Source organism: Chenopodium quinoa, unplaced genomic scaffold (genome assembly GCF_001683475.1).
Source record: "Chenopodium quinoa cultivar QQ74 unplaced genomic scaffold, ASM168347v1, whole genome shotgun sequence".
Taxonomy (NCBI): Eukaryota; Viridiplantae; Streptophyta; class Magnoliopsida; order Caryophyllales; family Amaranthaceae; genus Chenopodium; species Chenopodium quinoa.
This window is the reverse complement of record NW_018745323.1, coordinates 2157611-2181176: the sequence shown is the minus strand read 5'-3', so window position 1 is coordinate 2181176 and position 23566 is coordinate 2157611. Positions and strand designations below refer to the sequence as shown.

Below are 23566 nucleotides of genomic sequence, written 5' to 3'. Positions count from 1 at the left end.
TTGGGAAATGAAGGCATATTCTCATTTACAATACGTGAGATTTACAAAATTGAGGTTTTTACATTCGTACTTAGAAGTAGTACTTTTTCAAGTTGTCTACATTCCAAGTTCTGGGCAGCTGCCTGCCGTCTGGGTCGTCTAGGCGGTAGGTGCCGTCTTTTACTTCCTCATAGATTCGGTAGGGTCCTTCCCAATTTGGGGTTAGCTTTCCCTGTTCGTTCGCCCTACCGACTGCCTCCATTTTCCGTAGCACAAAGTCCCCCACTTTGAGAGGACGCTTGTGTACTCTTTTGTTGTATGCCCGAGTCATTCTCAGACGGTATATCTCATGACGCAAGACAGCATTGCCCCTGCGCTCTGGAAGTGAGTCCAATGCTAGGCGCATGGCCTCCCAATTCGCCTCTTCATCATACAACATGATTCGAAGGGTCGGCTCATAGTGCTCAATGGGCAGAACAGCTTCTGCACCATACACCATTAGGAATGGGGTTTCTCCCGTTGCCCCTTTAGCAGTCGTTCTGATGGACCAAAGGTGTGTGGTAATTCATCCGCCCAAAGGCCACCAGCCCGCTCAATTTTCTTTTTAATCCCGTCTGAGATTAACTTGTTGAAGGCTTCGACCTGGCCGTTTGCTTGCGGCCGGCCGACTGATGCGAAGAAGCTTGAGACCCCCTGGTCTCCCAGCCAAGTCTTGAGTTGAGGCGTCTCAAATTGAGGACCATTGTCAAAAACCATAGACATGGGCACCCCAAAACGAGTGATTATATTCCTCCAGATAAAGGAAATGACGTCTTTAGTCTTGATGTTTTTGACTGCCTCAGCCTCTACCCACTTGGTAAAGTAATCCACAGCCACCAATATATAGCGCTTGCCGCCTGGTGCAATTGTATATGGCCCCAGAATGTCCATGCCCCATTTGGCAAAGGGTATTGGGCTGTGGATGGCCTTCAGGTCTGTTTATCATGGCCGGATGAGTGGCCTCGTACGTTCCATTAACCTGGAGTACGACCAATTGAGAATCAGAGTAGGCGGATATCTTCTTCGCCCCTGCAGCCTTGCAATACCGGATGCCGGCCAGCAGGGCCTCATACTCGGCCTCATTATTAGAGACCTGAAACTTGAACCGTAGTGCGTATTCGTACTTATCTCCTTCAGGAGATTGACAGATAATCCCCGCACCACAGCCGTTCACAGTGGAGCTCCCATCCACATACACTTTCCAAACCTGGTCTGTATTGTTCAGAACAACCGGCCTTGTCATTTCGACAATAAAGTCAGCGAATGCTTGTCCCTTTACTGCCTTCCTTGGTTCGTAAGTGATTTCTAATCCTTGCATTTCAATCGCCCATTTGAGCATTAGTCCAGAAGACTCCAAGGTTGTGAGTGGCCATTTGATCGGTTGGTCAGTATAGACCTCTACAGCATGCGCCAAGAAGTAAGGTTTAAGCTTCTTGATGGCCATGTAAAGGGGAAGGCCGAATTTCTCAACCATGGGGTACCGAAGCTCCGCGTTTCTCAGAACATGGCTTATGAAATACACCGGGAGCTGGGTGCCGTCTCTTTCAGCTAAGAGAACGGCACTGAGGGCATGATCAGAGACGGCTAAGTACATGAAGAGCTTCTCTTTAGGCATGGGGCTGACAAGCCTCGGCAAAGAGTGCAGATGAGTTTTTATCCTTTGAAAGGCCGCCTCTGCATCATCCCCCCATTCAAAGTTTTTCTTCTTTTTGTTTGCTTGGAAAAAGTAGAGACACTTGTCGCCTGACCGGCTGAGGAATCTCCCCAAGGCCGCCAGACAACCTGTTAGTTTTTGCACTTCATTCACAGTACGGGGCGACTGCATGTCGATCACCGCCTGTATTTTCTCAGGGTTGGCCTCTATTCCCCTTTGGTCAATCAAAAATCCGAGAAACTTCGTAGACTCAACACCAAAGACACACTTTTTTGGGTTAAGCATGACCTTGTGCCGCCTGAGTGTGGCGAATTTTTCTCAGAGATCAGCAAGGTGATCCGCCTGCTGTTTGGATTTGACTATCATATCATCAATGTGTGCCTCTACATTCCTTCCGATTTGATTAATGAAGACCGTATTAATCATTCGTTGGAAGGTAGCAGGCGCATTCTTCAAACCAAACGGCATCACCGTATAACAGAACAACCCCTGATCAGTGACGAATGCCGTCTTTTCTTGATCTTTTTTCCACAGGGGGATCTGATGGAAACCTGAATAGGAGTCCATGAAACTCATCAGGGCATGTCCGGCTGTTGAGTCGACCAGACTGTCGATCTTAGGCAGTGGATAGCTATCCTTTGGACATGCCTTGTTGAGGTCTGTGTAATCAACACACATCCGCCAAGTTCCATTCGGCTTTTTTACTAACACAACGTTAGCTACCCACTTAGGGAAGTTGCACGGCCGAATGAACTTGGCATCTAACAGCTTTTTTACTTCGGCAGCTGCCGCCTGACTTCTTTCTTCGCCGTGGTTTCTTTTCTTTTGCCGGATGGGCTTCTTTTTAGGATCCACGGCGAATTTGTGGACAGCGAGATCCGGGCTGATGCCTGGCATCTCCTCCACTTCAAAGGCAAAGATGTCTTTGAATTCCTTGAGCATCTGGTGAAGGTTTTCACCCAACTTTGCAAAGGCAATCGTCCCCACCTTAACAGTCCGCTCTGGACGGCTATCATCCAGAGGGATATCAATGTGCTCACCAGTAGGCTGGGGACGAAGATCATTCGACCTTTCCCCGGTCAGTGATTGCTATTGCTTTTCTTTTTTTACCACCACCAGCTGATCAGTCTTTCTTTTCTTTCCGGCTGGTGGGGCCGACTGTTCTTCCTGGACATCGTCGAGGTCAACCATTTTCTTGCCCCGGCCGGATGCTGCGGCCGCAGGCTTGACGTCCGAGAGGTAACACTCTCGAGCCGTCTTTTGGTCCCCATTAAGGGAACCAACTGTTCCATCATCCTTCTCATACTTGAGTAGCATGAGAGCAGGGATGATGACGGCCTTACACTCATTAAGAGTGGGTCGTCCAAAGATGAGGTTGTAAGCCGTGAGCTCTTCAACCACTAGGAAACGGATGGTCATGTGCCGACCGTCTCCCCTGCTTCCCAGACGGACAGGTAGGTCGACTGGGTGCACAAGTCCTCCCCCAAACCCAACTAAGGTGTGGGTAACCTCCATCATGCTATCCGATTTGTACTTGAGATTGGATAAGCATTTGAGGTTGATGAGGTCAGAGGAACTTCCTGTGTCAATCAGAATTCGGCCAACCAGTTGGTTGGCGACTTTGCACTCAATGACAACAGGGTCATCATGCGGCCGACGAACTTTGCCTCTGTCCTGTTCGGTGATGACAACTTTAGGGAAGGTGGATGTGCTAGCTGCATCCCCCTCCTCAACAGAATTGACCATCTTTCTTAGATGGTCCTTGGTACCCCGAATGGTCGGGCCACCACCGGCTAATCCGCCTGCTATGGTGTACACCGGTTCTTCATCAGTTTCGGCACTCACAGCAGGCTGGGGAGTCTTTTTCTTGGACTGCCCCGGATTTGCTTTTGAAGTCACTTTGGACTTCACATAGGACTTCAGCTGTCCTTTGTCGGCCAGACGGTCGAGCTCCCGCTTGAGACTAAAGCAGTCGTTCGTGTCATGGCCAACATCCTCATGGAAATGGCAATGCTTGTTCTTGTTCCGATTTTCAGCGGATCCTTTCATAGCAGTCGGCTTTTCAAGAGTTAGCCGATCCTTAATTTCCAAAAGGATGGAGCAGCAGTCCTTGTGGAATTCTTACCTTGGGACGTACGGTTTCCACTCTTTTTTCTTCTTTTGGGCCGGTTGATCAGAGTTATCAATGGCCCAGACTTGCTTTTTCTTTTTGCTCTCTTCTGGCTTAGGAGCCGGCTGAGCAGGCCGACTCTCTTTCTGCCGGTCGGACTTCTTATGGTCCGACTGCTTATTGGAGGAGCATAGTTCGGTCGCCTGTATGTAGGCTTCCGCCTCTCGCAAGGCTCCTTGTAGGGTAAAGATTTGTTTGCGGACGAGTTCGTACTTAAAAGTAGACCCGTCCTTCAAACCCTTAAAGAAGTCTGTGAAGGCGACCTCATCAGACAGCCCATGAATCTGGATTCGGACCAGATTGAACCGCCTGACGTAGGATCGTAAACCTTCTCTATCTCCCTGCTGTACATTTCCCAAGTCAAGACTTGTCTTTTTTGCAGGGATGTTCATAGAGAAGTTTGATGCAAACAAGAACGCAAGCGTCTTGAAGCTATTTTTGCAGCTAGCCGGCAGGTTTCCAAACCACTGTTGGGCTATGCCCTTCAGGGTGGCTGGAAAGCAACGACACCATGCGGCATCATCCAACCCCTGTAAATACATGAGGTAGGTGTATGCCAACAGGTGGTCCTCCGAGTTGGAGGTCCCGTCATAGGCTCCAACCAAAACGTTTTTAACTTTAGCTGGCTGCACGACTTCAGTTATCTCTCTGGAGAAAGCAGAGGGTTGGTCTCCAAGGTGCTGCAGCCTAAGGTGCCAGTCCATCGGCTGATAGCCGTATGCCGCCTGTCCCCCGTAGAGGGTAGGCTGCATGTAAGGTATAACTGGCGCCTGGTACAATGGTTGTGCCATGTACAACCCCTGTAAATACATGAGGTAGGTGTATGCCAACAGGTGGTCCTCCGGGTTGGAGGTCCCGTCATAGGCTCCAACCAGAACGTTTTTAACTTTAGCTGGCTGCACGACTTCAGTTATCTCTCTGGAGAAAGCAGAGGGTTGGTCTCCAAGGTGCTGCAGCCTAAGCTGCCAGTCCATCGGCTGATATCCGTATGCCGCCTGTCCCCCGTAGAGGGTAGGCTGCATGTAAGGTACAACTGGCGCCTGGTACAATGGTTGTGCCATGTACTGGGCGGACTGAATCTCATGCGGCCCAGACTGAACCCTTTGGCTGCTTGTTGGGGTCTCATGTACAGACTGGGAACACCTCACAGAGGTATTCCGAAAGCTATCATGATAAGTCGACGTTGAAGCCGACTCTGACTGCTGGGTTCTCCTCTCCTCAATGTATTGCCGAGCGTCAGAGAACGTTTTCTTGCTACCATCCGGCTGTATGTGCCGGATGGGTTTTCTTGCGCCCGTTTGTGGGAAACGGAGCCGATTGAGGTCAAATTAGGGCCGGGCCTTCTCCTTAGGAGCAGGATGAGGAGTCGGCTGACGGTCCCTGACCGACTTCTGTTTGCCAGCTTGGGCTGGCTTCTTGGCCGACTGCTCCTTTCTAGGAGTAGGCGACTTCTTTGAGGCGAGCTGCTTGATTTCACCCCTGAGGCTGCTCAGGAGTGACATTAGCTCATCCCGAGTGACGGGAGTTGATCCTGCCGCCTGGGAAGGATCAACCGGCCGCCCCGAGGGCTTCTTTGGCTGACCAGCAGTTTTTCTTGGTCCTGCTTGAACATGGGGACGCTCTCACCGTTCCTTACTGCGGATGCGTTTAGAGATGAGGGATCCATTTGGATCCACATAGGTTTCGACATCAGCGTCATCACCTGAGTCATGGTCCATTTGGACTAGTACATCATTTGGAGGCCGAATGGCCTACGGATTTGGTACAAGTTCTTGTGAAGCCATTTCAGAGGTACTCTCCCCACAGACGGCGCCAAATGTTTTGGGGTTTTTGTCCCTCGGGAGAGTTACAACACTGAAACTGGATTCAACTGAGGACGCCTGTACCTGCAAAGCAAACGGACCTCCGGATGGTTGGGGGTCCGCCTCCGAAAATTAAGTCAGCAAACGTTCGGAAATAAAACGTGCGGAAGTAAAGTTATCTGCTTGGATTCCAAGCTCAAGTAAAGTGAGATAAGGGACGTATTGTCTCGTATTACGTGTCAAAAATTCTCTCTGTGTCATAAATGACATAATGTCCCTATTTATAGGGTCCTTTTGAAAAGTGTGCCTTCCTAGGATCTGGTGACCTAGGAATTAGGTCACGCCGTTTTGCGGCACCTCGGGATTTGGGCCTTAGAAGGACGCCACCCCAGGGCCAATGCCTGAGTGACACGTGTCACTGTGCCCAAAAGGATTTTGAAGCACTTTTGTGTGACACGTGTCGCCACCTGAATGGTCCCTGCTGGACCTTCAGTCCACGTAGGACGGAGAAGAGTCCACCCTCCACGTGTCATCATTCCATAGGTCCAAATGGCACCTATACGGAGGACACGTGGCGCTTTATGATTGGGCCACCTGGCCGGGTATAAAATACCCAAATCACCAATTATGTCAATTCCCCATGTAGAGAATGGCCAAGGTGACGTGTAGTTGTAGAGCAAAGATGGAGGAACGTGTTGTAAATTGGCATAAATTTGACACTTAGGGCATCTTTTCACGTATTGATGGTAGTCCTTATTCATTGTAGTCCAATAATACCCTTCTCGCATTATTTTCTGGACTAACATTTTGCCATTTACATGAGTTCCACAGATTCCTTCGTGAACTATTCTCATTATTCTTTGTGCATCCACCTTTCCTACGCATAGGAGAGCTCGACCTTTAGTTACCCTTTTATGTAGCTCGTTGTCTATGAGTACATATTGAGAAGCCAAAAGTCTCAAGGCTCGTTTTGCTCTTTTGTCAGCACGAGGAGGGTATTCTCCATTGGTGACATAGTTGAGAATGTCTGTGTACCATGGTTCTTCTTGTTCTTCATCTTCGTCTGGGATTGGGTCGTCGTCTTCTATAGCCTAAATATATGTTGGTTTGTGCCTTTTTTCGATAGTTAGAGGCATTTGCTCGATATCCGTGGGAATCCTAACCATTGAGGCTAATCTTGCCAAGGCATCAGCAAATTGGTTTTCTTCTCTAGGTAGATATGTGTATTCTACCTTCTCTAACTGATCGGTAAGAGTTTCCAGATAAGTTTGGTAAGGGGCAAGGCTTTCGCTCCTTACTTTCCACCTTTTAGATATTTGATTGATGATTAGAGAGGAATCTTCGAATATCCTTAACTTCTTTACTCCCAATGCCAGGGCTGTTTCAAGGCCTACCACGCATGCTTCATATTCAGATGCATTGTTGGTAACGTCGAAATCAAGCTTTATTGAGATTGGGACGTGTTCTTCTTTAGGTGATACTAGTATCACTCTGACACCACATCCCTTTTGTTTTGAGGCTCCGTCGAAATACAAGGTCCAAGTATCATCTTCGGTGACCATCAAATCTTCATCTGGAAATTCATTGTCCTGTATTGGTGTCGAGTCTTCTATTGGAAAATCTGCCAGAAAGTCTGACACCACAGATCCTTTAATAGCTTTTTGTGGCATAAACCGCACATCGAACTGGGCTAAGTTGACTATCCATCTTGAAATACGTCCATTGAGCGTTGATTTCTCGAACAAGTATTTGAGTGGATCTAATCGAGATACCACGAAAACGGTATGCACCAACATGTAATGTCTCAAATTAGTTGTGGCCCACACAAAAGCGAGGCACAATTTCTCGAGTGGTGTATAGCGTGTTTCGTATTCGAGCATCTTCTTACTTAAGTAATAGATTGCATTCTCTTTGTTTCCTACCTCTTGTGCTAGCATGGCTCCCATTGTCTCTTTGGTAACCGTTAGATATAATCTAAGAGGTATTCCGGGAAGTGCTGGCGCTAATACGGGAGGATTTGCGAGATAGGCTTTGATTCGGTCAAAGGCTTTTTGACACTCATCATCCCATATTACTGGTACATTCTTCTTGATCTTTTTGAAGATTGGTTCACATATCGTTGTTAGTTTTGATATGAACCTACTTATGTATTGCAACCGGCCAATGAATCCTCGAATCTGTTTCTCGGTCTTGGGCGGTGGCATTGACATGATTGCTTTAATCTTGGTTGGATATATCTCTATTCCTCTAGAGCTTATGACGTACCCCAAGAGCTTGCCTGAGGTGACTCCAAAAGCACATTTTGATGGATTCAACCTCATATTGTATTTTCTTAATCTTTCGAAAAATTTCCTTAAGGCTACTTGATGGCCTGGACGGTCCTTTGATTTCACAATCATGTCGTCGACATATACTTCAACTTCTTTGTGCATCATGTCATGGAGCAAGGCAGTTGCTGCACGTTGGTAAGTAGCACCTGTGTTTTTCAACCCAAATGGCATTACCGTGTAACAGTAAGTGCCCCATGGTGTGATGAAATTTGTCTTCTCCATGTCTTCTTCCGCCATGAGAATCTGATTGTACCCTACGTATCCGTCCATGAATGAGAGAAGCGCGTGACTTGCTGTGTTGTCTACCAGAATATCGATGTGTGGCAAAGGGAAGTCGTCCTTTGGACTTGCCTTATTTAGATCTCGATAGTCGACACACATCCTTACCCTTCCGTCTTTCTTTAGAACTGGGACAACGTTGGCGATCCATTTGGGGTATTTGGATACCTTGATGAAACCTGCAGTTATTTGTTTTTGAACTTCTTCTTTTATCTTAAGTGCTACGTCGGGTTTCATTCGACGCAACTTTTGTTTTACAGGTTTCATTCCTGGAATTAATGGTATTGTGTGTTGAGCTATTTCTCTATTAATGCCTGGCATATCTTCATATGACCAAGCAAATACATCGATAAATTCCTTAAGCAAATTAATTAAATCGGTTCTTTCTTGTTTATTCAAGGAGAATGAGCGATATTATTATACTCTGAGATCATTACATCAAAGAGTGATATGTCCTCAGCGACTGGATCACTAACTATCCTAGGAGAGGAAATAGGAAGGGGAGGCATTATAGCTGAAGACTTAGAAGATTCTATGGGGAAAGACTCTGACTCAGATTCTGAATCTGACTCTGACGATTCTTCAAACATCGACCCTTTTCCTGTCGTGATTGATATCTTCCTTCCACTCGGAGTAATCACCTTGATAGTCTTGCGCCACCCGTGCAATAATCCTTCAACTAGAGTAATTAGCTTTGAGGGGTCGAAGTTTTCGCTTTGTAGGACCGTTTGAATGAGTGAGGAGTTATCTTCCTCATAAACTGGCTCATTCTTTTCTTGTCCAAACAGTAATCCCATGACGTTAAAGTCAAAGCATGGGGGTGTTTTCTCCTTATGGACGGGAGTTGGGACTTCGTCGGCGAAATAGCAATCCAAGAAAATCTCGAATCCTGGTTGTCGTATGCCATTTACAACAAATGGTTCGGGAAATTCATGGCATGGATAGTCCTCTCCTTCTTTTATAAACTGACCATTAAGCGTAAGAGGGTACTCATCCCTTGGAATTGCTTTCTTTTGAATGCGAGCGTCCCTACGTGCTTTCAATTTGTCCTGGGCTCGCTTAAGATCTTTTCGAGTCAGTTCGAAACCAAGTCCGAAAGTATCTAGTTTAGGGAGGCCAGGTGACTCTATCGATTTTGCTATCCCATTCTTCTTTCCTAAGGTCATCCCAGGGAAGTGTCCTTGTTTCTTTAGCATAGTATTGATAATCATGTTGGAATGGGGGTCGTGGCAAAGAGATGTCCTTTCATCCTCTTAGATTAAGGAGACTTCTTCGTTAAAGCCCCATAGGTCTTCATCATCTTCGTCGTGCTCCACGTTGATGATTGGATTCTCTATTGATTTGATCCTCATTGGCGAAGCATCAATAGTGATGGGGATTCCTCCAACTATGGCTTTCACTTGTTTGTGGAGAGATGAAGGGACGACCTTTAGATCATGGAGCCAAGGGCGTCCTAATAACAGATTGAATGAGGCTTTGATGTCTACCACTTGAAAAGTAGTAGCATGTTCTATTGCTCCTGCCGTCACATTTAGGGTAATTTTGCCAAGAGCTTGACGTCGAGTATTATCGTAAGCTCTTATTCCTTGTGTGGACGGAGTTAAATCCTCATCCTTTATGCCGAGCATCCTCGCAGTCCTAAGTGGACAGACATTAATAGCCGATCCATTGTCTACAAGAGTCATGGGGACATTCATTCTTTTGCAGACTACTATAAGGTTTAATGCTTTGTGGTGCTTGTCACCTTCCGGGGGTAAATCTTTATCAGAGAAGGTGATTATATTAATTGGACTAGGGAGATCACTCATGAGGAAGTTAGCTAGTCCCTCAGGAGTGGTGTCAGAATCTATCTCGATTTTATCCTAGGCATTCATCACAGCTAACCTATGTTCTCGAGATGTTGCCAGAAGCTTCCATACGTTCATCTCAACTTTTGTCTTCTTGAATTGTTTAACGATGTCATTGTCTTTGATGGAAGGTATGGGAACTTGTTGTATAGTAGGCATAGGTTGTGTTGAAACGGGAGGTTGTATTCTCCCGGATCTTGTGAGGACGTCTATTGATGAATCTTCTTCAACCCAAATGTCGTCTGTGGTGTATGATACAGAAGGTGAAGGTCCTACTATGTCTTTTAGATAGACATCTTCTTCATCACTGTCCCATACTCCATTAACATTTATGTCCTCTTCTTGTTGAACTTGGACTAATTCCTTTCTATCAATAATTTTCTGCACCAAATCCTTGAACTTGAAGCAGTTTTCTAGGGTGTGTCCTCCTGACTGATGGTATTGACAGTAATATCTATCTGTCCTTTTTAATGATTCAAATGGTCTCGGTTCGAGAGGTTTGACCTTGCCATTCTCGGAGAGCATTTCAAACATTTGTGTATATGGGATCCCAATTGGAGTATAAACTTTATTGCTCTTCTTGGGTCTTTCGGTGACTTGTAAGGGAAAGTGTTTTGCCTCATAAGTCGTTTTTACTGGTGTGAATTCTCTCTTAGGTTCTTCATCATATTCCTTGTGAAGTTCATTCAAAATTTTGAGAGTTTCATGTAACAGTTGCAATGTCTCCCTCAGATACAGTGTGAGTATTCGTATCTCTACCTCATTTGCTGGTTCTGGAAGATTATCTTCGACATCGAAAAAGGTCTCTTCTTCTTTCTCTTCGACGTTGGTTGGTTTGACAGGTTTAATGAGAGATGGGGGGTCAACTTCGCTTTCTTCATCGGAGATAGCCAATGTGTGAGCTAGAGGTGCATTGTCAATACTCGGTTTCTTACTGGCAGGGGGCAACGGCAGCTTGTTACTGTCAATTAGGTCTTGGATAGCTTCCTTAACCTTCTAAAAGCTTTCAGTAGAATGGCCCCTACCTTGATGATATTTACAATGTGCATTGGGGTTCCAATTAGGCGACCTCTTCTCAACTGGTGGATCTCCAAATGGTCCAATGGGAGTTATAAGACCTTTTGCATTTAGCCAATCAAACGCGGTGTCATAACTCATGCCAATAGGAGTGAAGTTTCTCCTAAACGGTTTCTTTTGTCCTTGATTATTCATGGCGAGGACTTCTCCTAGATTAAAGGCGCTAACATTATTTGAGTGGGCGGATTTGGAAGAAGAAGGATTGTCGTTCTTCTTTCCTTTCTAGCCACTGTTGGAGTTATTGTTGGCAGCTTTAGATTTAGCCAAATCATCTTCGATATTAATCCCAATATCATAAACAGCCTTAAAGGTATGAAGGTTATTTTGATATTTAAGATGTTTTGAATATTTTTCTTGGAGGTTTTTAATGAACAGTCTCACGGACTCTTTTTCACTTGGTACCTCAATCAATTTAGATGAGGTTTCTCTCCACTTGTTAAAGAAATATGTGAAGCCTTCATTCTCCTTCTGCTTGAGAATTTCAAGTTCTCTATGGTCAGTTTCGACTTGAACGTTGCACTTGTACCTATCAACGAAAGCGTTTGCTATGGATTCCCAGGTAGAGGTCTTTTCTTTTTCAAGAGAAAAGAACCATTGTTGGCAAACGGTCTCGAGAGATAGCGAGAACAGAGAAGGGAAGACTTTCTTATCGATACCTTTGATACTCATTATTGTTTAAAATGCCCTTAGATGGAAGTATGGGTTGTCGATTGCCCTGAACTTTGGGATGTCGTTGGCACTGAACTTCTGCGGAAGAAGATCTTTATCCACCGAGACCCCTTGGGATGTGAGTTCTTGAAACTTGTAGTTGTTGGACAACTTTCTTAGGCTTTCTTGCATGAGGTCCATTTGTTGTTTCTTCGCGGGATCCTCGATCTTAAGTGCGAGAAGCTTCAGTGTCTCAGTTACAGTAGCCAGTTGGTTCTTGAGATCGTTAACTTCTTCCTGAGTTGCCATTATGACTCTTGCTTTCCTCTTGCGAGCTATAGGTTTGTCGAAAAGTTGGACTTGTACGAAGAGGTTATCTTTGATTAATCGTCCTTCCTTTCTTGACCACGCGGCTGTAAATTAAGTCAGTTTGCGTTTTAATTACTTGACTCGAATCAGTTTGACTTTATAGTTTTTTATAAAAATAAAAAAAAATAAAAAAAAAAGGTATGCATATTTTTAGGGAGCAATAATGTATATGTGTTTAGGGAACTTAAGTATTATTATTATTGGAGGATTAATATCCGACTTACCCCCCTAAAAAAAATGACGAAAAATGACGCGCGCACACAAGACTCCCTTAATCATGGTCAAGACATGTGTATCGGTGTGTGTATTGAGTGTAAGTGACATGCTTGGACTCTTGTGTATGACCATGGGACTTAGTGCCTAAACTCGAATATTGATTCAATTAAGCATTATTGCCAGCAAAATTAACCGAATTAAACAGGAAACTGATTAATTAGACATTAGGTGATGACTCGACAAATAAACCGAACTGTCGGCCAAGCGACAGGACTGGCGTCACAATATGGTGATTGGCGCCAGACTCTTTAGTAAATGTCTGGCTCTACACACCATACAGTGGCGCTACAGATCAGATTTTGGCACCAATATTGGAGCCTCGGTCTGGGACTGTTTTCGATATTATTAGTCAACTGGGGTATGCCTAAAGTCGTACTAGGTCAATTCCGATTAAAAGAAGAAAAAATTTTATTGACTCGAATTAAATAATTAATTAATTAGGCAAAGTTCTTTAAGTCATTAATTATAATCTCATCACAAATCAACAAACGGTTAAGAGGAGCATAGGATATATATGCATAACAAATAATGCACAATTAGTCAAGTAGGCACAACATGATGCAATGAGTTCGCAACCTAACCTTGGCTCTAGTTCTCTAAAGTTTGGGATATGGTTTAGTCAAACAGGGTCCATGGTTAATTGTCCAGATGCACCGCGTAGAAGCCTAACCGTGAAGGGTTAACGCGTGTGGATAGGACACCGTGAGTTTTTAGAAAAAACTCACTTCCATGGTTTGGTGAATTCAACCTCTCAGATGTACCCTTTGTTGCTAGGAGCGTTCAATCGGGTAGATAGAGCATGAATTCCCAGAGGGTTATGTCCATATGTAGAACACATATGGGTTTCAGAAAAGTGAGAAAAAATTCAATCAGGAAGCAGGATCGAGCAAACAATACGAAAAACCGGTCAAAATTAGAACGCATATTTCTGGCTCGGTATTGGGGGAAATTGGCGCCAGCAAACAGAGACTGGCGCCAACTTTTAACTGTAGCGTCTGGCGCCAATACTGGCGTCTGGCGCTACGGCTAAAAGTTTGGCGCCAAGCTCTGGCCCCTGATGCTATTTCCCACATGCCTCAGCAGCTTTCTGTGCTCGATAAAATCATCCAGTTTCGCGCGGTGTTATTTCAGTCCTAGTTGTGAAAGACATTTCTCAAATTTCCTACGTGTAAAATCCTATGTTTTTTACTCATTACGGATGGTCTTTCCAATGAGAACCTTTTTATGCATATGACAATAATGTTAATCAAAATTACGCACATGAAATACTTAGAACTTTTCGGGTCTAAGTCATTGCCGAAACAAATTCAGGAATTAAAATAGAAATCTTCCCCAGTGGAGTCGCCAAAAACTGTAGGGAATAATTTCAAGCCTTTAAAAATCCCACTAGCTTGAACCCCACTATGATCATACACTAAAGTACGGTGGCGTCCAAAAGGGAAAAAGATAGAGCAAAAGAGTCGCCAACAATTTTTTAAGGAACTTGTAAACCGTTCACGAGGTGAAGGTTACACCCCTTAACGATCCAAGATATCGTCAACTCCATAAGGTCATGAACCAAATAAGGGTTCGGGGATGTGGTACAAATCCAACCTAAAAGAGATTGAACCTGCCCTAATAATAGGCCTCTACTTTATTCTTCTCGTATTCATGTGTTTTCTGACTATCATACAATCATACAATCAATAGGATTAACCCTAAACCTGTTTAATCTATGTTGGTTGAATTTAATGCACAAATAAACTATTATTGGCAATCACTTGAATTATAATCACAATTAACCTAACAAGATTATTAATTATCTTATTAAGCGTGGTTGCAAGTACCAATTCCCTTTAAACATGCAATAAAAGGTGATCAAGCAATAAAATAATAATCAAGCAACATAAATAAATAATCAATAACAATATCAATCATAATCATAATCATAATCATGTTAAAGCATAGCAAGATCCTAGGCATGATACTAACAAGATTAATAACAAACCCTAGCATGTCACTAAACAATAAAAATCAAATCTTTAACCCTAACATGATACTAACATGAATTAATATTAGGAAGAATATAGGAAGCATCGTAATTTTAATCATACTTGATATTAAAGTTACCCTAGACATGATACTAGGAATCAAAATAATAATCTAAGTATGATTTCTATATCATAATATCAATTAAACCATTAAAGTACTTACTTGGATACCTCGTACCTCTTTCTAATAACAAAATACACACGTTAGTAACTTCAAGGAAAATAATAATCAAAGCAATTAAATTAAATAATTGAAAGAGAGATTTGGGACCAAACCCTCAGAAATTAAAACCTTTCACGTCTAGGGCGAAGGCAACTTCGAATATGGCTAGGTGTTTCTAGATCTTGTGAATGCGGAATTTTGTGTTAAAAAGCAAAGTTTAGAAAAGAATGAAGAGATGAATGAAAAGGATTATTTGACTGTAGATGAATGCTAATTGGTGAATGATGAAGATAGTTGATGAAGACTTAAGAATAAGGAGAATTCGTGAATGATAGATGTAGATGATGAATACTTAAGAATAAGGAGAATTCGTGAATGATAACGGAGTTTTTGATACGATATTTATAGAAAAAATCACCCAAAAAAGATAATTTAACAAAACAGAGTCTGAAGACCACAAAACCACCTTGGCGCCAGCCTTGGCTCATTGGCGCCAGGACCAGTGGCTAGCGTCAGGCGCCAATGGCTGGCGTCTGGCGCCAATGGCTGGCGTCTGGCGCCAATCCTAGTTCCAGGCGCCAAGTCCTGGGGTTGGACGCCAAATTGGATTTCAACACGTTTTTGAAAATCTGATAAATTTCCGTACCGGAAGATAAAATAATATAATTTCAGTCGAAAATGCTATTTGATCTTGATTAAAACTCTGAAGAGTCCTAATTGAATTAAGAATGAAAAGAACCTTCTAGAATATTCTAGAAAACTAAAACCATTCCTAATTGCATTAGGAATGATAAATTATATTAGGCCCTCCCCTAGATCATTGGGTCGTACTTAAAACTCAAACCGAGCCCAGTTTAGTAAATTGGCCATAACTTCCTCAATATTCATCGGAATTGGGCTTATAATATATCGTTGGAAAGGTCTTTGAAAACCCCATCCAACTACACCACTATTGGACCCATATCATGGACCAACCAAACTGGATTGACTGTTTTCTTAAAATAAAGTTTTCAAAAACAGAGAGAAGAGAAAAGAAATAAAACTTTCCGCAACACTAGACCTTTCCACACTTTCGTTTCATTCGATTATGATTCGACGTGAAAGACACTCATCACTGGGTTTGGTTTTGGGGAGACACAAATGGGTGTCTACAGTAGTGTAATTATATTGGATGATAAAACTATTTCTTTAATAATAACATGGATTACGAATGTGGTCCTTGATTTTTATTGGATTTTTAATAAATCACACGAATTACTTTACCTTTTTTTTTTTTGTAAATGATTGGGTTTTAGTTCCCATGTATTTTCTTAATTTATCCTTAATTTCCGTGATTTTCTATCAAAAGTGACAATTAAATGGGGCCGGATGGAGTATAAATTTAGGAAATCATAAAACTATAAGCACTAATTACACTGAATTACGCGTGATTTTGTCATAAATTCTTAATTTTATACTGTACAATTTTCTAAACGGTATTTAATGGTTATATATATAGCATTACCCAATTGAGTTTTAAATTTATCAATGCACAATTTCAACCATTAAACTTTATGAAAATATTGATTGCAATAGATGAATTCCACAAATACTAAGTATAAATTAAATTAAAGTTATGAAATATGTTCAACTGAATGCGTAAAAATTAAAAAGCATAAAAGTCAAAGGAAAATTGCAAATAATAATACAATTCAACATTTGACCGGTTCTTTTTTAATAATATAACCTTTCGATTATACATAAATATTACAATATTTGGGGGTGTTAATTTTTAACATGAAAAAACCAATTGGTAACCTGTTAAAACAGGTTACTATATCACGTGTCGTTGTTTTATTGGTTTTGTCAATTTAATTTGATTTTTAAAAATTTATTTCATATTTTTTATTTTTAAAATATATATAATAATAAAATTACTTTTATTATTATTATTATTATATATATATATATATTTATATATATATATATATTTATATATATATATATATATATAAACCCACCACCCCTGCCACCGCCTTCACCACCATTACCTCTCCCACTTGCCTTCATGCAACTCCCCTCTCCCCAAACCCAGAAACCGGACGCCTGACGTCCAGCTCACCCACTGCCGCCGACCCACCTCTTGTTACCCCAACCTCCCCTTACCTGTCGCGCCACCCATCCAAACAAAACTCTAACCTACGAAAACCGACCGTTGCAACCCTGATTCCACCTTTTCTCGACTATCGCAGCCACGAAACCACCCTTTCCCTTTCTTTTTCCAGCCATGATAAACCCTATTCCCTCACCCAAAACCACCAAATTTCACTTGACTTGGAAAAACCTGAAACCCTAGGAAACGAGTTTTCTTGGTTAAACGCAAAACCCAAAAAAAGGGATGTATTGGTGGTGGTGCATCGGTGACAACGTTAACTACTACCTGGTGGTGCTGTGGGAGCAACGAAGGGAGCAGGGTGCGTGGTGCTGATTATGGCTGCTGTGGTGGTGCGTTTAGGAGCTGTGAAGGCAGATGCAGGAGTGGTCAGTGTTGTTGTTGTTGGTTGGGCAGTGATGGCAGGGGAGGGGGAAAGGTGGTGGTGGTAGGGGTGGTGGATGGATTTTTAATTAAAATTATTTTAGGCCAGGTAAAATTTGTATAAGCAACCTTTTTTGTCCAACTTTTTTGAAAAAACCACCTTTTATGTTTTTTTATTTACTAAACCATCTTTTAAGTATCTAAATTTTTTATTGCACCACCCCTATTTCAAATCTAACAGATTGCATCTCAACCATCCACCTCCAAATCATCAACCGTAGTAAAACCTTCCCTTCCATCTCAATCATCACTTCTATTACCTCAATTTAGGGTTTGAGAATAAACAAATACTACAATTTAATTTTTGCAGCAAAATTAGGGTTGGTTTTTTTAGAGCTTTACTCAATTTAGTCATGCATTTATATAGAGGGAAGGGTCAAATGTTTTTTGGGTGAAAAAATACATGATTTAGGAGCGAAAGGCACAAGTTATGGGCCCCTTTGACGTCTTAGTTAAACTTTTCGTCAAAATTTGAAATAGGGGTGGTGCAATCAAAAATTTAGGTACTTAAAATGTGGTTTAGTAAATAAAAAAAAACATAAAAGGTGATTTTTTCAATAACGTTGGAAAAAAATGGTTTATACCAATTTTGCCATTATTTTATTAAAAACTAGATTCGCACGAGTTTAACAATGATTTTCGATTATAACAATATTTTTTAGCTTATTTGTGTGTAATATGTACATAGTGGAAATAATTTAAGAAAAATCTAATAAATTGATAAATTAATAAAGAGTGGACACCCAATTCATATAATTTGTATAAAATATATGGAGTAGGAGAAAAAGATACTCTGTAATGTTCATAAGAAAATGAAATAGTCCGACCTTCCTTTAATTCTACAGTGAAAATTGCATAATTAGTCAATTCAAATATAAAATCTATTAGAAAAATATATAATTAATTTAGTATTTTCAAATTTTTATTTATGTTAGAAAAAAAAATTAATGATGTCATTATTAGTTTTGGAGGGAAATTTTTTTACATGACGACGTATCTCATGGTAACTTGTTTAATAGGTTACAAGTTTTTTGGCTGTTTAAATTCAAAACCCCCCAAATATTGTAATATTAATGTATAATTATTTGCAATTTTTCCAAAGTCAAAATGGTGTCATATTAAACAAAAGGAAAAATGGAAATAAAAAATCACCATTTGCACTTTGTTCTCCTAAAAATCCAAACTTCGTTTTATTCCACAAAAACCCAACCTTTATACCCCACCTTCTCTTACACATCCATTTTACTTGTAAACTGATAAACACGTTAAAAAGAATTTTATTTTTTTAATTTTCTCACTTTCCTTTCTCACTCCTCTTTTTTCTCTCTCCTCTCTCCTCAAACACTAAAACCACCAACCTCACCTCCCGCCACCACCACTTACCCCACCACCACTTACCCCACCCAACCCAAACCCAAAGCCGAAACCACCAACCCCACCTAGGCTCCAAATTCACAATTATGGGTGGTTATTTAGAAATCACAATTTAATTCAACACATATAAGGTGAGTATGTTCTTCTTTCAAAAAAAAAAAAAAAAAAAAAAAAACTTGTTCTTGCAAATGGTTATTTAACTTAAATTTACTGAATGAATGAGTATAAATCACAAGTCTGCAAATGCGAGAGTCTAGTCTTACTGTATAAATTTGGTAATAATTCAAACTTAATGATCAAATCATCAAGTATCAAAGAAAATTAAAAAAAAAAAAAAAAAAAAAAAAAAAAAAAAAGGTTCATCACTTCATCTATCCACTATTTAATTTATTTCTAATTATAAATTACTTCGTATGACAGGAAGTCCTGCAGATGCTCTTTCGTGGACTCTGAAATTCTGCAAAAGGAAACCGAAGCGTGAGATTTCAGGAAAGAAAAGATTTCTTACAGAAGCAAACTAAGTGCTGAAATAAGTTAAATGGCAAGATATAAGAAAAAAGGATGCTCAAACAAAGCGAATAAGAGATACCCTGAATTTGGCAGGAAATCCCAGCTTCTGAATGATTCGAGCATACTGAATGAGAGAATAAGATGAGAATTTAGTAACCAAAGATCAAGAAAATGAAATAGTCAAGTACACAAAATACAATGACTACTTACCTTACGAGCAGCTAGTTTTGAGTTCTTCTCACTCTTAGCTCCGGTGCAAATCTAGATTGACAGATAATCATCAGTGAACGAACACGCAATGAATAACAACACTCTCAGACACTTTTTCATGAAAATTTCTTATATTGAGACTGAGGAAGAAGATAACTGATATTAAATCGAATCATTAGTGAAGCTACTATGGTTTAACAAGCATGACAACTCATATTCAAGCCGTATAAGTGAACACAAAACGCTTAACGTGATATTCGGATGAAACACTTTCCTGAACCTTGAAAAGAAAACCTGTTTCAACAAAATTTCTACCATATAAGAACAGCTAATTAAGGTAGAAGCTCACCAACTTTCCAGAAGCAAATACTAGGGCTTTTGTCTTCGGCTCCCTTATACTCAAAATGACAGCCTCAAAACGCTGCAGGACATCAGAATAGGAAACAATTATAAGTATTTTAAGAAATTAAGAAAAAATTACAAAATCTATCAAATGTCAGACATGTTACACTGCACAATCACAACTTCTAAGAATCTACCGATGGATTATACTCTGCATTACGAGCTTGCGATGCAATAAATTCAAGATCCAAAGTGCAGCCCATGTTGACAGCTGATACAGAGTTCCTACACAAATAAAGAATAATTAAAGATAATGATAATTAATAATCAAAGATTAACCTTAAAGATACCTTAAAAAGAGAGTGAGATGAAATTTCAAAGACAAATCTTTGATGACAAGAGAGAATTAAAACAAAAAAACCTTTTGATTTCAAGCAATTTAACCAATTTCATAAGGCGATATTGGATGATCCCAGATAGATGTTCAAAAGCCAAATCAAATTCAATCAAATCAATATCTTTCTCGAGATTCTTCCATGTCAATTTCGCTTTCTTTCCTTCTGTTCAAAATCAAATTGGGGAAAATTGTTAACTTCTTCACCATTAAATTAAAATTAAACCCTAATTTCTAATTACTTAGATTCTCTTTCTATGTTCATCATCATGCTTAAACCAACTGAAATAAACAAGTATGTTTTGAGATTAGAATTCAATTAAATTATACTCCGATTAAAGATTAATTGTAATTGCAAATCAAAACATTGAAGAATTGATTGCAATTTTAGAAAAGAGAAAGAAAATTGAAAGTTAAGATAAAAACATTGTAAAATTAACGACTCACGTGAATTAGCAGGTACGCCGATGTACGAGAAGAAGAAGAGAGAAAAAGAGGAGAAGAAAAAGAAGATTGAAGGAAATTTGAAAGAAGGGGATTTTATATAAGATCAAGGATAAAGGGTATTTATAGGTGTTGAAAACGCACATAAACCGCCTTCTTTCATTCGTTTTCTAATTGGACTCGGATTCCTATTTGGGCCCTTTCTTTTTATTTTTTATTTTTTTATCACGTTTTATATTTTTATATTTTTTTACGTGGAAAGTTAATCGCCTCGAATATCTAACTAATGTCCGCAAAATAACTAAACTTATAAATTTACCCCTTTTTTAATAAAAAAAATTACCCCCTCAATTTACCCCCCTCTTCATACTACCCACCACTACCACCACTTCATACTAACCACTGCACCACTACCACCACCACCTCCTCCTCCTCCTCTTTTAACCACAAACTCCTTACCTCCGGTTTCACGATCTACACAGCCGCGGTAATGACGAGTAATTAAGGACAAAGGAAAGTCGGTCGCCGGCGGAGAAAATGTTTGTTTTTTATTTTCTAAATTTGCGGCAAACGCCTAGATTTTTCGCACGTCCTAGGCTCAAACGCCTAGTTCGTGCAAACAACCGTGTGGTTATATGAAAAATCTGGGCGTTTGAAGTGAAACGCCTAGTTTTTTAAAATACCCTAGGCTGAAACGCCTATTTTTTTCGAATAGCCTAGGATGTTTCGAAAAAACTAGGCGTTTCAGCCTAGGGTATTCGAAAATTCTAGGCGTTTCTTGGGTTTTTTTTAAAAAAAACTCGCGACGTACCGATTCCGTACGATTCGACGAGCCTTTGGCGAGCGTATAAGGTTTTCGTCGTTGTCCATAAGATCTAACGAATTTGATTTTACAAAATTAAAAAAAAAAAATTGTTTGATTTTGATGAAACTCACGGTGGTTGGGGTGGTTGTTCGATGAGCGTTAGTGGCCGTTGACCACTAAAGAGAACGATAAAAAAATTTGTGTACAATAAAAGTGTGAAATTGATGTAAAATTAATTATTTTTATAATCGTTATTATAAGGATAAATATGTAATTTTATTTCATTTTGCGGGCGTTAATTAGATATTCGAGGGCAATATTTAACAATCCTTTTTTTATTTAAGAGTATTTTTATTTATCATGGTTTATTTACTATAGAGTACGGAGTACTATTTACGACTTTACTTGTAATTGTCGATTTATTCATATACTTCATATTTAACAATTTTGGTTTATTCATAATTATGAAATAATGTTTCTTATTTCCAAAAAAAAAAATGAAATAAAGTTTCTTAAAAAAAAATTTGAAATAAAGGAGTATGAAAAAATGCAATCCTGCACGTTAAATTTATAGATTGAATAATTATTCATCCGTTTTATGTATAAGGTCAACAGGTCACAACACTCGTTCATGCAACAATAATGTAGGCCGGACGTTAACTTGGTCCAAAAACTAGTTAATACATTATTTAGTACTCCGTAGTACATATAAAATCAATCCAAACAAAAACTTAATACTCCCTCCTTTCAATATGATAGTCCTACATGAAATCTATCACATAAAATAAGAAAAAGAAGAATATTTGGAATCTAACATTAAAGTAAAAAATAATTCATAAATAGTTTTGCCTTATTTAAACTTTTTTGTTTTTTTTAGGAAACCGTCAAGTATAACTGCATAATTCAAGGGAATAATTTCTTTACTTAGACTCATGTCATCAATGCACAATCATTAATTTAACCAATCATAATTTAATATGTATAAAATAGGAAATAAAAACTAAGTTAAAAGTAGAATACATTCAATATGGGTAGATGTTTTTGAAACGCCCAAAATAGTATATGGGACTAACAAATTGAAACGGAGGGAGTATTACAAAGCTTGATAAAGTAAAATTACAAAGTGGTATGACCAGTTAGTACTTTTATTAAGGGACTCTTTATTGTACAAGAGCATAAATTTATTTAACAGCATGTCTGCATAGATAATGTTTACGTGAAGGAAATATTTTCACAACGTTAAATCAAGCTTTAGCAAAAATTCCTCTCATTCGCATTACTTCCTGATGACTTAGGTAAGTAATTTGCTGAGCTATCTCAGCAGGTAAATTCCCACCAAACAAGGAGAATGTAGTGAGTTGAACTGCTGGATTTTCACTATTCAAGCTAACAAATGCAAGAGCTGGAGTAGAACCAGCATTTACCTGGAAATGAAGCATAGCTGTTGGGAATATCATGACATCGCCAACCTCTAACTGTTTATAGTACGCGGTGTTGTTTTGGTCCATAAACCCTGCAATAATTGTCCCTTTTACAACAATTATAATTTCTGATGTTCGGTGAGAATGAACTGGGATAACTCCACCCACGCCTAAATCTAACCTCGCCAAAGAAATTCCTAAACCATTTAACGCTGGGAATGCTTCCACAAACGCTAGTGTAATGTTGTTCTTAAAAACACTTGAGGTGACTTTTTCACCGCGAAATCCAGTGTAAACAAAGTCATCTGCGGTAACATTAGTTGGATCTTTACAAGCGTATCCCTCAGGTCCCCTGGGGAGACTAAGATCTCCCACACAAAAATCGAGTTCAATGGCATGATTGAGACAAGCTAAAAGAGAAAACATAAATAAAATTGGAAGATTATTCATCTTTAAATTAAATCTAGAGAAGCCAAGGGAAATTTTGTGCCAAGGATGGTAGCTAAGCTAGCTTTAATTAGTATTATGGATTTACTTTCTTGATTGTATGTCTTTGCAACAATTTGCAAACTATATATAGAGAAAGCATGAACATGTAGTAATCATTAAAAAAAAAATATTATGAAACTAAGATTTCATATAATAATACTATACTAAGCTACCATTGCTTTTATGTATGACAAAAAATACTATTCCGTTGATTAACCACACAAATTTTATAATATTTACGTGTAAAACGCTTTACCATCATCATTATAAGACCACTTTTGTGATTAAGCATGTGACCCTATCTAACTTGCTCTTTTTCCTTGGCCAACCCTTCTACAA

General features: G+C 40.0%; 1 protein-coding gene and 1 long non-coding RNA gene across 2 annotated transcripts; both read right to left on the bottom strand.

The window, feature by feature from the left end:
- Positions 1-19211: 19211 nt before the first annotated feature.
- LOC110712576 lies at positions 19212-19753 on the bottom strand. Its single transcript, XR_002509614.1, has 3 exons — positions 19682-19753; positions 19333-19383; positions 19212-19246 (listed from the first exon to the last, which is right to left on the bottom strand). It is a non-coding gene; the product is annotated as an uncharacterized LOC110712576 (long non-coding RNA).
- Positions 19754-19859: 106 nt separating this feature from the next.
- LOC110712502 (auxin-binding protein ABP19a-like) lies at positions 19860-23188 on the bottom strand. Its single transcript, XM_021890966.1, has 3 exons — positions 22609-23188; positions 20096-20234; positions 19860-19959 (listed from the first exon to the last, which is right to left on the bottom strand). Exons 1-3 carry the CDS (start codon positions 23186-23188, stop codon positions 19860-19862), a joined length of 819 nt encoding a protein of 272 aa, XP_021746658.1.
- Between the last annotated feature and the right edge of the window lie 378 nt (positions 23189-23566).

Excerpts from the sequence above, each read along its gene's own strand:
- LOC110712502 (XM_021890966.1), bottom strand. The coding sequence starts at position 23,188 with ATGAATAATCTTCCAATTTTATTTATGTTTTCTCTTTTAGCTTGTCTC. Across the intron at positions 20,235-22,608 it reads TCAGCAAATTACTTACCTAA|AAGGAAAGAAAGCGAAATTG; the intron begins GTCATCAGGAAG and ends GATTTTGAACAG. Across the intron at positions 19,960-20,095 it reads AAATTGCTTGAAATCAAAAG|GAACTCTGTATCAGCTGTCA; the intron begins GTTTTTTTGTTT and ends TTATTTGTGTAG.